Genomic DNA, 14901 nt, shown 5'->3' with positions numbered 1-14901 from the left:
CTGTGTGGATATTCCTTGAAAATTCTTGTCATATGAGCTAATTCTCTGTAATCTTTTTTTTTCCTCTGCTTTACCTTTTGTCTTTGGACTATTGATATCACTTCAGATGTGTTTCTCTGTAAGGCAGTAATTTTCAGCTAATACTTTGTGCTTCGCTGTGGATCTACATCTAATGAATCCTAAAGGGTGAGTAAGAAGAATAGATTCAGGAAGTACTGTGCTTCTAACCTTTATCTTGTTCTCGGAAAATGTCGTTAGAACATGCTGCAGTTTATACAAGAAGTCCCAAATGTCCTAAAGAATTCAAAAATTGAAACTGCTCCTTGAAAACCCTCACTTAGTGTTTCTGTATGTTTCCAAAGCTGTAATGGGGCAGCCCCTGGAAAATGGGGCACCTGGTGGCAACCATGGGAAGACCAGATATGAGTGGAATAACTGTTTCCTTGTCACAGTAGTCTCCCACCTTCAAATGATGGTTGCTTTTAGGGACAATGCATGCGGATTACTTCCATAAAAATATTTTAAGCGTTACCCACCTGATCTGTTAAGGTTTTTTTTTGGTACAAATGTGGTGAGAAAGAGCATTGGTTCAGGAGGAATGTTCTGTTGACTAGCTGACTCTCCCTATTGTTACAGTCCTGCTAATAGACAAATATGTTTCTCCTTTTTTGCTTGACCATAAGGCTGTGTCTTGAGTCAGGCACTATGAACTTAGTGTTCAACTAGAGCTGTGAAAGGAAAGATGTTTGTCCCAAGCAATGATGATTTGCAGCTGATGAGTGAAGAAGGCAGAAAGCTGACTTTTCAGGTTCTACCTTTTTTTCAGCATTAAGAAGAAATTCACAAAGCTTTGTACAATTCCTGCTGTTAGTAACTTTGTCAGTTAACTCTAATAAAGCCAAAGAAAAGCAGCAAAAGCCATTGACTTTATCCAGAATGAAGTCTTCAGTCTTGTGTTTCAACACCAGCAGAAGATGCATATACTGTGTCTGGCATCACTTCCATTCTTGCCATTCAAAGATCATGGTATATCAGGAGAATTACCCTTGGAATTGCATTAATTCTTTTAGACCATCTCAGTAGACCAGCTGGCTTGGGGATTTGGCAGTATTTAGAAGCTTCTTTCCCTTCAGACTTGTGATGCTCCTTGTGATGCCACAACTGACTTGCTTTTGTGAGTTCTGACTTCCCACAAGCATGGGGATTCTGCCTCTTACTCTCTGAAACATCCTTCCTCTTTTCATTTGTTTGCTAAGTGCGAGCATAGGAGAAGCAACAGGCTTCAAACACACTTTAAGAGACTCAGCTAAATCTGTCACAAGTCCTTCTAGAAAGTTCATTGTCGTCTTCATGAAAGTCATAAGAGGGAGTATTTCACAGTTGAGCATGTGTGTACTCTGTATGCTTCTGGGAGGAGCCTACATTTTTTTCCCAGGTTGATCCATGAAGTCTTTCAGGTGGTCATTCAGGCTGGTTTGAGCATAAGATCCCTGTACATCCTTTTGGAGAATGCATCCTTTGCCATCAGATGTTGGCCAGAATATCTCCCTGTTAATAAGGCCATTTTAGATCTGGGAAAGTTGTCATAGAAGTCTTGAGTTTCAAGCTATCTAATGAATAGATAGATTTTAAAAAAAATATACCAACGTAGATTAGTTGACTTCCCATTTGGTTTGGGTGAGGGAGGTTTTTTACTTCTGTGGCCGCATGGGAACTAGTTGATGGGTGTGAATATAAAACAGTAAAGTTCTAGAGGTAAGACCCAGAAGCATGACAATGAAATTGGGAAGAAGTTACACTTACTTGCATCATCAGCTTCTCCAGCTAATTATCAAACTGTCTATACAAATTCAAAGTTCTGCATAAACTGCCCTCCCTCACCAATGTTTTTGTACTGACTTCAAGAAGAATTTTCCTTCCAAGGCTTACTCATCATGAGGTTGTTACAGGCAGCAATGGTTGTGCTGATATTCTCTGACAAGCAAGACGTTCCACAGTTTTCATGAGGAGCACCTCCTAGTTTGAGTCTGTATGCTTACCTACAGAACTGCCTTTCTCTATGGTCATCTACCTATTGGTAACTTCAGTCTTTCTAATGATAGAGGGAATGAGGTCTTTCTTTTCATTGGAGATTTTAGAACCATGTTAAGATCCATTGGCTTAATGACAATCACTTTTCAGAGGAATCCAGTTCCATAGATCATACTTAGAAAGGCCATGCTTCTTGGCTGTTCCACAAGTACAACCAGAGTTGGATTCACTGAAATAATGGAATTAGCATCACCCAGATGAGGGCCCAGCTTGAGAAAAGTTTGATGAGATACCTGCCCTCACATTGTAGATATACCCAAGAGGCCTGATACATTCCTCTTCTTATTTATTACGTTTTCCATTTTTGGCTATAACCCCTTCTTTAAGAAGTGCATTTACTCTCTATCTATGTGCATACATTTGTATTACCACAGCCAGAAGCTGTTCCATTTAGTTTTCCTTACTGTCATCTTGAACCACCATTAACTCTGTCCCTTTTCAAGGATGATGCTCATGAAGATCTTTTACAACAGGTTAAATTTTCTTCTGATCCTAAAAACAAGAGCAGTTTTCCTGTAAAAGGAAAGAAGGCTCTGCAGCTCATAGGTTCTTGCTTTTTTTTTTTTCCCTCAAAAAGGAATGGAATTAAAATCAGTCTAGAACCCAGACACTAAGTTCCTTCATCTGCACATGAGCATTTGTGTTGATAACGGATATAATCTCAGACATTCAAGAGTTGGGACGAAAAAACTATGTATAAACTGATTTGCTGCTTGTTGCTAAATCCCTTTGTCACCTGGGGACAAAAGGGTTTGGAACAAATTATGGGGCATGTTTTATTCTGGAAAGAGATTATAGCTATCGAGAAAGTTTCATGGGAAAGTAAAGCATCATACAGAGTGGCAATGGCCCAAGGCTGAGCTTGTCCAGTTCTGAACACCAGACTGAGATCCCAATGAGGTAACAGTAGGTGGAAGAAGTCTAATTAACCCTTTAGGATTAAGGAAGTCAAAGTCTTTCCATTCTTGGCCAGAGGATTGAGAACTGAAAAGAACATTAAATGAACTATAGTTCTACATGGTGATAATCTCATCTCCTCCATCTCTGGTAGGGAATATAAAATACACAGTATTAAGGAAGAGGACCTGTGACAAAACCAAATGAGCAATTTTTCAGGGTTTGCAGGCTGGAAAGCTTAAAAACTTTTCTAAATCAATGCCTGCGTGCCAATATAGTATAGGAGAACCTGAATTCGATTTAAATGAGTTAAGTTTGGTAGCAGAAACAGTCACAGCTTTCCTTATTGGCTAATTTGCTGTCATCAGGGAAACTTGAAGGAATGTATTGCAGGCTACCTTAAAGCCATTAAAATGTAGCAGTAGTCTCTTTCTTATTTGTTCACAGTCTGCAAATTGCTGTATTATCCCAGTTTTCCCTCATACATGTTATCTACAAGAGCACCAATAGCAATGGAACATATAAAAGCTAAGATTCAGGATAGTGACTTTCTTCTAATAAAATAAAATTGAGCATTAAAATAGGAGGTTTTCTTTATATTGCAGCTGATGTCTTTCACTCATTAGTAATGTTATGATTACTGTGCCAGATAGGCTAGACCTTCTAATAAGTAGAAATTTGCTAGGAGTCACTTATAGCATAACATCTGTGAACCTTAATTTTGATAGGATTTGATTTTGTTTCTTCTCTCCTCTTTTAATGATTCAGTCTGTGATGATCTTCTGTCATATTTTTGTTAATGTATTTCCTGCAGTCATCTGAAATCATTTTGAAGAGCTAGGTGGCCTGTGTATTTAGTATGATTTGTTAATATGATCTTTTAATATCTTTCACAGTGGTTTTAATCCTGCCTGATAAATTAACCAACTATGTTAAATTGCATTAAATTTACAGCATTATATCTGTTTAAAGTAGCAAAGAGAAAAGAGGAATGCTATTGTGTTACTGAAGGCACTCAAACAAGCATTGCTACTTTCTTGTATGTATTGCTACTGGTAATTATTAAATAGAATTAGGTGACTGTAAATAGCCTTGTGCATAAAATGAAGTAGCAGGTATTTTGAATTATGACATCTGGTCCACAGTTAGGAAGATGCTTTATTTCTTGTTCCAGACCATTTAATTTTAAAAAAAAAATCTGTCTCAAACTGAAGCTTAGCTATCGTTTTGAAAGGCTAGTCATTGTCTGAAATGTTGGAGTTTTTCTAATCTTTTCAGGACAAATTTTTAATAAATATCATGCTATATCTAACATTGCATTCTGATTGCACAGTAAATCTGACATTAGCGTTGCATTTCGCCTACTGTGTGCTCATTTAGTAATTGGCGAGTACTCTGGCACCTGCAGAAAGAACAGGTTCATCTCTGAGAATGTTCTGAATATCGGTTACCTTAATTCTGCTAGTACGATGCTATTTGTTGTTTTACACAAAAGGTCATGTGCTGTCTTAATGGTGGTAAGGATTAGGGACTGATTTTTGTAACCTTGAAACTGTATTAAGTTTGAACCAATCTGAAATTGGTTAGGTAAGTACCATATTGTAATTGCTTTTTTAAATTCTACTTCAGAAAAACAAAAACAGCCTTATGAGATGAAAAGCGTGTTCAAAAGCTTCTTTTCAAAAATGAATGAGTTATGATTAAGTACTGATAAGCATGTATCTTGCATTACTGTCAGGATTGTGTTTGTTAGAGCGAGCCACTAAAGCCAAGTGATTGCTGTTTATTTTCAGTACCTCTGCGCGTTTTCTAAAGATATGTAAACTTCGGTCTATAAATCTTCTGAAATTAATATAGCTGTATTTTTCAGCAATCCATTGTTTTCTGATGTGATTTTAATTAATAGAGGACTTTTTATTGTTGTTGTTATTCAAAACTTAATTTTATTACCTTAGTGTCATTCTTTACCTATAAAAATGTTATATGTATGATGTTTACTTTCAGGACTTGCTTGGATTACTAGCATTGCTGTATACTTTATGACATTTCCTGTAGGATGAGAATGTAATTTCTTATGTCAACAAACAGCATCTATTATTTTGATGATACGGTTATTACATATGGTACTCCTACACTTGCTTGCGGTAAATGAAAGAAAGGCACATCAGACAATGAAGTGATGTTACGAATGTGTTACCTCTCACCTGTTTGCCAAAACCAGAAGCTTGATATGTGTATGGCTGACCCAGGGAATTGAGTGGAAATCTTGAAGGACAGACAAATCTGCCTGTGAACAGAACACAGTTCTGTCTGGGAAGGCCGTTCAAACATCAGCTGCAATCAAAGCACCGTAGGGTTTCTGGTCAGGAGGAGCTTCCTTACCACTTTTAAGAACACTTGAAGAAAGAATGTGAAAGCTGTTTTCTGTCCTACTCCTTGCTTTTCTTACGGACAGTAGCTACTAAATGGGGAAACTGATGGGTTGACAGCTTATATTCTTCCTGCTTTTTTAGCTTGTTTTTCTGATATGTTAGAATAACTTTGATACGATACTTGACCTTCTAGTTATAAAATCTGGATGCTTATGTGCTAGGACCCATACTATGATAGAAACTTTCACAATCTTTATTTCAGATTCTTTTCTGAAAAAACTGATAAGAACCCAACGTATTTCATGCTTCAGCTTGTGAAGAATTGATTTTTATTTTTTTTCATTCTAGAATAGATTTCAAAACTAACATATATGACAGAAGTGACAATTCAAGTTTATGCCTTGTAGATTGGAGTAAAATAGGTTTATAAATTCCCAGTATCCCAAGAAGGTTGATACATTAATCTTTTTGGTTGTTCTCTCTAAATGAGATTTCTTAGTGGCTCCTATTTTAGCTTTCTTTAACAGGATAACGGGGATTAGAATTTACTTTTTAAAGCTTTCTGGGTCTTCGTTATGTTACTTGCAAAGCAATTGTTATGATTCTTACTCCAAAATGGAAGCTTGAATGCTCTACTGCTGGTATATTTAATTTCTTACAATATGTTGTGGAAATCATATTACTAGATAAGAATAATACTGCTTAAGATGGCTTGGGAGTTTCTTGTAATTCAGTGTGTCATATTAAGGGCTAGTAACAGATGACCCTGCTAAATGATATGTGGAAGAGGCATGATGCATAGATGTCTTGGGGATAAGTGTCTTCCACTTGGGTGATAGAATTTGAAGTGCTTGTTCTCTTTGCTATCAAAACTATTTTCCAGGGTATGCCAAATTATTGTGTCTGGGCAGACATCATTTTGGCAAGATTCTTACTGTTGCTTCTGAAAACTCTCTAGCGTGCGGCTGGCTGGGACATCTAAAGTGTTGTTCACAATATGTTGCTCAGGACTGTTGTCATTGCACATGCTGTAGATTCATTTGTTCCAAGAGTTTAGCTGATGGTCCCTCCTCTGGAATTTAACTTTCAGAAATGTTAGTAATTCCTTGACCCTTTCTGGAGGCACGTTTGGTCTTGATCTGTAAGCAGAATTGTTGAATCTTAGGGAGCCACTTGAGAAGAAAGTGATAGTCAGCATGAATAAAGACGACACAACTAGAATTTCAGATCCCATTGAATAAAAGATCAAAATACTTTGAAAGTTTGGGGCAGGGGGGAGTTGATATAAATTTAAATAAGGAATTGTAGGTGATGTGAATTTTGCTTTAGATACTGAAAGAGGGTGTAAATCAGTTTGAACTTTCTTGGCAGGTGAATATTGACGTGGTTAATAAGGATTATGATTACTGGGAGGGATGTTAGGGAGATAGGCATTTCAAATCACAAAACAAAAAGCAATTAAAGAGAAATGCTAATCAGCTAAAAACTGAATCCCGAGTCATGGCAATTTGTAAGGTAATTACCTTTTATTCAAATACAGTAGTATTAAAATCAGAACAAAAAGATTTCTAGTAAAGTCTTTCAGGCATACCTGCCTTAAATATTGTAGAGATGCTTATCAGCATGTTATTTAAACACTAAACAGCAATTAGAGATAACCTCTTTTATCCTACTGTATGCTTTCTTATACCATGGATATTGTTGGTTTTGTAAATTTTAATGATCCACATAGAGGTTACTTACATGCTTGTGGAACATCCAGTTAAAGGACTTCCCGTGTTGTTTTGAAGTAAAATACCTATTACCCAAACATACATGCCCCACTCTGAAAAATGTTTGTCTTCTGTTTAGGACTTAAACACAGCAATGAGTAGCCTGGACAGGGATTTCTCAAAGGAAAAACAAAGGGTCAAAACCAGAATTCCCTGTGGGAGTCGTCTTTGTTCATAAAATGAGACTGTATTGCCACATGAGGAAAGAATTCATTCATTCTTGAAATATATTTCCATTAACTTCTGACTCAGCCTGGACGGGTAGAGTAAAACAGTGTTGATTTTACTGAAAACTTTAGTTTTGTCAGCATTACCTTAGCAAACACAAATTTACTAAATGCTGATCACTTGTTGATAGAGTTTCCAGTCCGTAACTTCTTTCTTATTTTTCATTATGATAATTTAGAAACTTTTTTCCTAAAAAGTGATGCCGTTAAATCTCTCTCCCTTTAGGGACTTGTTTTTATAATGATATACTTGTTAGGACAACTGTAGTGTTAAAATACAGAAAACAGTTTCAGAGAAGCATCCCTCCTATATGCAGGCATAGTGAGCACAGAAATATTTTTTTCATTTCTGTGGACATCAATGGCTATTATTTAGTTTGTCACTGCCTTGTTGTGTAGTCCCAGATCCGCCTTCCTCATAGTTCTAGATGGAGCAACCCCTCCTACTTCCAGAAAGCCAAGGCAGCAAATAAAATAAATAAATAAATTTTAAAAAGAGTTGGGATAATTGACCATTAAACAACATACCCAGTGTTGTGTATGTCTAGAAATGTGTAAATCAAGCTTAGACATTTTCTAACAGGCATGCTCCACTTCAAACAGTTTGAAGTAGTTTGGGTAAGTCCCGTGTTCTGTGTTACATGGGACATCAGCTTATGCTCTCTCTGTGGCCTCCTAACCCATGAATTTTACTTTTCTTGCCAAGAATTCAGTCTTCACGTGTACCTGCCTGCACCAGCAGCCTTCTGCAAGGAAGCAAGGGGTAGTGGAACTATTTGTGGAGATGTGTTGGTTGGTAATAGACTATTTCAAGGAAGATCTATGCTCTTTGCCTGCTCCCACTTGCTCTAAAGAATTTCTAGGAACTTTGGCTCCATTTGCTTCCCTGAGGAGGGGACAGGCCATGGGGGATTTTTGCTGGAAATGGCTAGATGAGCACATTTGGTTCTGCTCTATCCTCCATCCTCCTTAACTACCTAAGTGATCACAGCCCAGGAGCTGGCAGTGCTGCAGTTCCTACTGCCCCTGCGTCTGTTGAAAGGCAGTATTAGCCAGTATATCCCTATTAGATTAGTATTCCCTTTAGAAGTTCCTGTTGTTTATTTCAGTCTTCCCTATATGCTTGTCTGAAAAAATATGCATGTAAAAGGAGAGAAATACCAACTTTTAACACTTGATATTTCAGTGAAATTTGAAATAGAATTTCTTGGGATATAGAAGACACCTTGCTAGCATAAAAGTTATATCCCTGCTGAATAGTAAAAGTTTGCCAAGAAATGGAAGTGGCAAAAGTTGCAAGAAAAAATTTACAAGAAGCAAAACTGTTAGATCATGATGGATTGAGGAGATTTGGGTGGAACACTTCTCTGCTAAAATAGCCATCTTCTAGAAGTGTCAATTTTATCACTTTCTAAACAGCAGAGGTGTATAAACACTCATCTTTCCAGTTTGATTCAAATTTGTATCAGTATGTCAGTATTTTATGTAGCATTATGTTGTGTATAATTATTGGTTGCAATATACATTTAAACTCAGTATCTTCATAGGACTAAAAAAGCCTGAACAGGTGTTAACTAAATTATAGGGGTAGAAAAGGAGTAAAGCTTTTTTTCATTAATCAAACATAATGGTGCTTCTAGATTCATTCTAATTGTTTTAATTTTGTCAGAAATTACAGCATTTCAACATTACATTCTAAACTAAAAATAAGTTTTCCCGAGTTAGAGCTATTTCTGGCTTATTCGAGAAAGCATACAGGTGTTGCTGAGGCTTTGTCCGTAGCCTACATAAGTATGTGAGTTGCATGGAAGCAAATGCTAGTTGCCATGAACATAATCTCTTTCTTTTCATCTAACTTGTATTTGCACTGGTAGAGTATTGTCTTCATTCAGTAGGTCCTTTGAGACATAAAAGCAATAAAAGTTATTTGCCTATACTCAGAAGGTAACATTCAGTTTTTTGCATGTGAAAATTCCAGCCTCAACAGACTGCATCACTAGAAATATGAGTTGCAACTGGTAAATGGCTTAAAAATTGTAGAGCATGTCTTCCAAGCTAGTATTTATTCTCCTGTTCTTGTTTATATTGCTCTTATTGAGAGTATTTGAATAGATGACATAAATGTGCATGAACCACATTCTAAGTGCAAAAATTGCACGTAGAATATCACTTGGGATTTTTTCTGAATCTGGTTGAATAACCTTCAGAAATTACATCTACTGTTCTGTGAAGGTTACTTCAATTAATTCTGTGCTTTCAGATCCCTACTTTCTGTCCAAAATTTTGCAGAAGACCCCAACTCCAAATCTGTCCAGTAAAAGAGCAGTGGCTTGGAATTTGATCTGGGGCCATCTGATCTGTTGCTTTGCAAAGAGGAAGGATAATAAAAGCCCAGGGACCTGGAGCACAGATGGCTTTTTAGCATCCTGACTGTCATTGCTGCATACATTTTTGAGCAGTTTCCTTTAATGTATTAGTCCTGGTTTCTATGATAGCATTTGTAAAGAAGACAGGATAGAGAACTTCTTACCTGCTTTCAGATTATGTAGTAAATATGTGTGCTATTCCAGGTGATCACTGTGTTATGTAGGAGAAGCTTGGAGAATTAATTTCAGCCAAAACCTTTGACAATTCCTGCATTCTGAACTTGGTGATGTAAATATATGAAGGCTGATTAGCAGATCATCAAATCCAGCCAGGAGATCCTTGTACCCCTTGTTTCCATCTGATGTAAAGCTCAATCTTATATAATTAATAATTTTTAAAAAATTATTTAACTTTGAAAAGGTTTTTTGGATTGAGAAATTGTAATAAGAAGATAATTCCAAAAGTTAAATTCAAAACTGAGGTGTGTACTAAATGCATCTTACTGCTAAGAAACACATTTCCAAGTACCTGGTGAGGAAAAATTGGCAAGGACTGATCTCAGAAAAAAAAAATAGTATCCAAACCCCATATTGCACACCCATCTGATCTGTAAAAAGAGTGATTATCTTAAAATTCTTTCTGAAAAACAGATTTAAGTGTTAAATGTATTTAAAGTTGGTATTAATGTATTGGAATTGTAGTCTATATGTGAGGTTTGCGTTACAGATATACCTTCTGAACTTTCTGGATGGGCTAGCTGTGTGTATGTGTGTGTACACATACATATGCCGCTACCCCCTTACACACATTGGTGAACGAGATGAATAGGTCTGTTATCTGACTGCACCATTAGGTAACAGTAAAGGTATTCCTTTACAAATTTGGTGGCATAAATTTGCATTGGTAGTAATTGCATCAAGTAGTGCTACAAGAGGCATCTAACAAAAGAAATGGAGACACGTTTTATTCAGGTTGTTAAATGGGTTGGAAAGGTTAATAAGCCTTGAGCCAGAAAATGTTCTAGACTGATTTTTTTTTTCCCCCTGTTTTTGTGAAACAATATTTCAAAGTGCATTTGTCCCCTGAAAAGCAATAACCTCAAAAAAATACTTCCTCCTTGCCATCAGACTTACCCTTTCTGTTCAAAGTCAGTTCTGTGTGGCTAAAATAATTTTCCTTTAGTGCAGTAGTATTTGCAGAGGAAAGAGAATTAGTTAGGTTGTGGTTTCTATTATCCATAATCAATTAGATAGTTTACTAAGTTGCAATTAGTTGCACTTTTCAAGACCCACTGAAAGTAACACAATTGCTTAACTGCTTGGAAGAGCTTGAGGTTACGGGGATAAGTGAAGTGACATAATTTGCCTTTCTAAAACATTTTCTAGTGATTCCTCATGCAAAAGGAAGATCTGAGTGAATTTACAAGGCCAACACATAAGAATCAAACAAAGGTTTTTGCTTGTAATGTTGTACTTCTAATATCCAAATTACAGGAACTGAAAGCATAGAACTTCAATTTATGTTTCTACATAGTCATTTTTCTGGGCACAATCATATTTTATCACTGTAAAGAGTTTCAGGACATAGTGCATCTGAGGATCTAGTTTAGAATGGGATGAATTACATCCTGAAAGACTCAGTTGCCAAAACTTGGACATCTAATACCACACTAGATGCGATGCCCTAAGGTTGTACTCCTGGCTTACAGCTGCTGACTCTTATGTAAAGCTCTACTCATCCACATGCCTTGGATACCCATGGACATCCAAAATGGCAACAGATACCTGCATTCAAGCAACTGAGTCCCACCCCTTGCTTCCATCTGTTGGCTAAAGCAGGAACCAAGGATAACTATCTCAGCCTGTTGATGCCTGTGTTTGGTCAGATGACTCCTACACTGAAAGTCTTAGGAGCAGACTTTGTAGGCCTTTAGAATCATGTATTCCCTAGAAATTCAGGAAATCATTAATACCAGTTATTTTCTCAACTTTGAGAGAGCTGTAATTTAGTCTAATCAGCAAAATAAATACATTTATCTCACCAGTATCAGTTAATAGTCAAAACAATCACTGTTTAGGCATGGTTGTCCTAGAGGCAGATGCTTGGTATTTGAAGAAACAGACTGTCTTCTACCTCTGCTTTAGAAGGAGGTTTTCCCTAGTTATAGAATTTGATTTAATTGGACTTTAAAAGTATGCAAATAGTTAATATTGTCCTTTTATATTTTTTGCTGTCTGTTGTGATAAGAATGTCAATATCGAATCCTTGGCAGCAGCTTTTGAACTGCAGATTTTTCTTACCCAGTTCCAGGGAGACAGAACGGGAGCATGCAAGGCTAGGGATAATATTTTTCAGTAATTAACCTAAATTTCAAGATGTTTACAAAACTCAGCAAAATTAATTTGCTACATTGAGGCTTTGCAATAGGTTGGCTATGGTGTCTTACTCTTGTCCCTGAGGTGGGAGGTTACCTGAAAGACATTACCCTAGGGAGCTTCAAACACAGATTTTAGGTTTAAGAACTACTAGCTCAGAAAGACGAAGTGAGCAGCTATGTTTTTACTTTTCAGTTCTGATCATCCATCAGGCCATTGGTAGATTTTGCTGTTAAGGAGGACACAGAATTTCATTCCAGGGAGACAAGTCCCCGAGGTTTAAGTTTTTATCTTACCAGTTGTTCCCTCTGTACAGCAGAGATTCTGAAAGCTTCAGTTTGAAATTGCAGTTTCCTAATACAGGGCAGGTAAATTTATATTAGATAAAGCTATAAGGCTTTTAATGAATTTGTAGTTTGGTCAGTGAGCTCATTTGACAAACTGAATCTTCCACTTTGTAACTGACTCAGATATGTAGTACTGGCTTGTGTATTTTCTACTGATATTGAGAATTTGGACTTTTTGTTTGCTTTCTAGAGGTGTCACTTGAATAGGTGATTGTCTATATTTGAGAGTAAAAAAAATAATAAATCTTTTTTTACTTGTTATTTTATTTCTCAGAAAAAAGAAATCCACCCATTATCATTATATGCCTAAAACAAACAAAGCTGCTGTTGTTGTTGTTTATCTGTAGATCATTATTGTATGTCACAGCCTCTGGATAATTAGGTAGAGAAAACCCTCTTTGACTCATGAACAGGATGTTATGTTGACTTTTCATTTGGTAGCATGATGGAGAGTTAGTTATTTGGCTGTTATCACAAAAAGGAAGACATTTCTTGGAAGTAATCCTACTGAGTGTGTAGCTGTTCTGATCATATAAATACTACTGCAAATTTTTACATTATTCCTTAAACTGATGTCTGAGATGGTGGGCTGCAGAAACATTTTCAGACTGTGCTTATATATCGATTTTTCTTTATTCCCAGATGCAGGCCATGTATGACATTACCCAGTATGAGAATATTTTTCCTTTGTGCATGATTCTGGAACAACTTCTTCAAAATGAGACAGAAGAAAGTAACGTTTCAAGCTCAGACTATGATGGAGAAGAAAAAATCGAATTTCTGAAGAAACTTGATCAAATTATTCTTCATCTCTCAGATGAATTCCCTTTGTTTTCTTTATATTTATGGAGAGTGAGTGTTCTTTTGAACTCAGCTCAAATACAAATTGATTAAAACAAGTAGCCTACTTTTTAACAGTGCATTTGGTGTGGGATTGCATTGGAAAATTTTTGAGCCAGACACGAAAATTGTCATTATTGGAAAACATTTACTTTAAACTACTATGCTATACAGCAGTTTCAGAGATAATGCAGTTTATTTCCAATTTCAAATATAGAAAAAAATGTTATAATCCAGGTGCTGGTTTTGAATAAGTGCTGTTTCTCATAATGGAAAACAATATGTTGTTGTTTGTGTACACAACAAAGTAAGTTGTTTCAGGCGATGTTTAAAATAAGCACTATGAATTTTAAAGTCTAGGCATAAAGTGTGTGTAGAGCTTTCAAGTTAGGAAACTAATGCCTGTCTTTTAAGAGTTGTATAGCTTCTGTGTACTTTAGAGACAATGGCTGGTTGGCAGAAATAAAAATGTTTCTTTTTAAACTTGGTAACTTATCACTACAAATTCTTATAGGACAGGCTTTGTTTCTGATTTAATCAAAAGAGTCATCACCAAAATCTGGTGCTCAGTTTTACAACTTTCTTACATTCATTGTATACTGCTTGTCTTTACTTGTGTATGCACAAGTGTAGGCACAGTAGGCCTAATTCACTCCGAGTTGACTAATGATTTCAAAGATTTAGGCTGAATAAATTAACTCCTTTAATGATTACTTTAAACCTTTCTGTTCAAAATTAATGAAATTGAAAAAATCCCCTTTGTATATTTATGTATTATCTGATTTTAAAAATGTTATTTTTATGATGGAATTATATTCTTAGTAATAATTAAAGTAACATTTTAACAGAAATCATCTTAAACATAAAAGGCCTTTAAAGTATGAGTTCAACAATACCTTAACTGATCCAGAGTCTTTGATAAATTTAGAGGGGAACTAATGACATTTAGTTCTATGATGAATAACATTTACTTCTAATAGATAAACAATGTTTTAATTTTGTTATGTCTCCTAGTAGTGCATATTCACCGTAAATATAAAACATTTTTAGCATTAGTCCTTATCCTTCCCCTTGCACTTGTTTTGTCAGATCAATTTTTGTCAGAAAAATTCTCTGAAACACCACTTTTTTAATACTGTAAATAATTTATCTTGTTAATTTGAATGCATTTATTTCAGATAATAAACCTTTGTTTTCTGTATATGTAAAATATATACATATTTACAAAACAAGTTACTCTGATGTTGAATTGGCTCCCCAAAGAGAGATTCTTATACTTGTTTAGACGCTGGCCACTGTTCTGTTTCTTAAATTTCGTATTTGGTATGTCATATGGTAACATTTGTTTAATGCTTTCTTTTAGCAAACTAACTTTCAACAGAAATGTTTGATTTGCAAAACAAGTGTTCCTGAATAGTCACATTAGAAAATAGATCAGATAAGCTTAGCCAAATTAAAGCAAATGAAGTTAAATAAGTATGTATGTTTGGTAGCCACTCAGGAACTACTGTGCCCTGTTTGTTAGTGCTTGACTTTGTTTGTTTGTTTGTTTCATTAAGGTAGAAGATCAGTTCTTCTACCTCCCTCCAGAGCGCTGAAAGCATTATTATGAA

The 14901-nt window shown here is 35.9% G+C and overlaps 1 protein-coding gene across 1 annotated transcript in view; it reads left to right on the top strand.

Annotated features, from left to right (window-relative positions):
- MEI4 (meiotic double-stranded break formation protein 4) overlaps nt 1-14010 on the top strand; it is a 72570-nt gene extending 58560 nt beyond the window's left edge. The window contains exon 6 of the mRNA XM_052781952.1: nt 13091-14010. Coding sequence (XP_052637912.1) covers nt 13091-13342 — 252 coding nt within the window. The 3' untranslated portion in view covers nt 13343-14010. The remainder of the gene's footprint in view (nt 1-13090) is intronic.
- The last annotated feature ends 891 nt before the right edge of the window (nt 14011-14901 follow it).

The sequence above is a fragment of the Harpia harpyja genome, chromosome 3 (assembly GCF_026419915.1).
Source record: "Harpia harpyja isolate bHarHar1 chromosome 3, bHarHar1 primary haplotype, whole genome shotgun sequence".
Classification (NCBI taxonomy): domain Eukaryota; kingdom Metazoa; phylum Chordata; class Aves; order Accipitriformes; family Accipitridae; genus Harpia; species Harpia harpyja.
The sequence above is the reverse complement of the archived record's forward strand: the minus strand, read 5'-3'. Positions and strand labels throughout refer to the sequence as shown.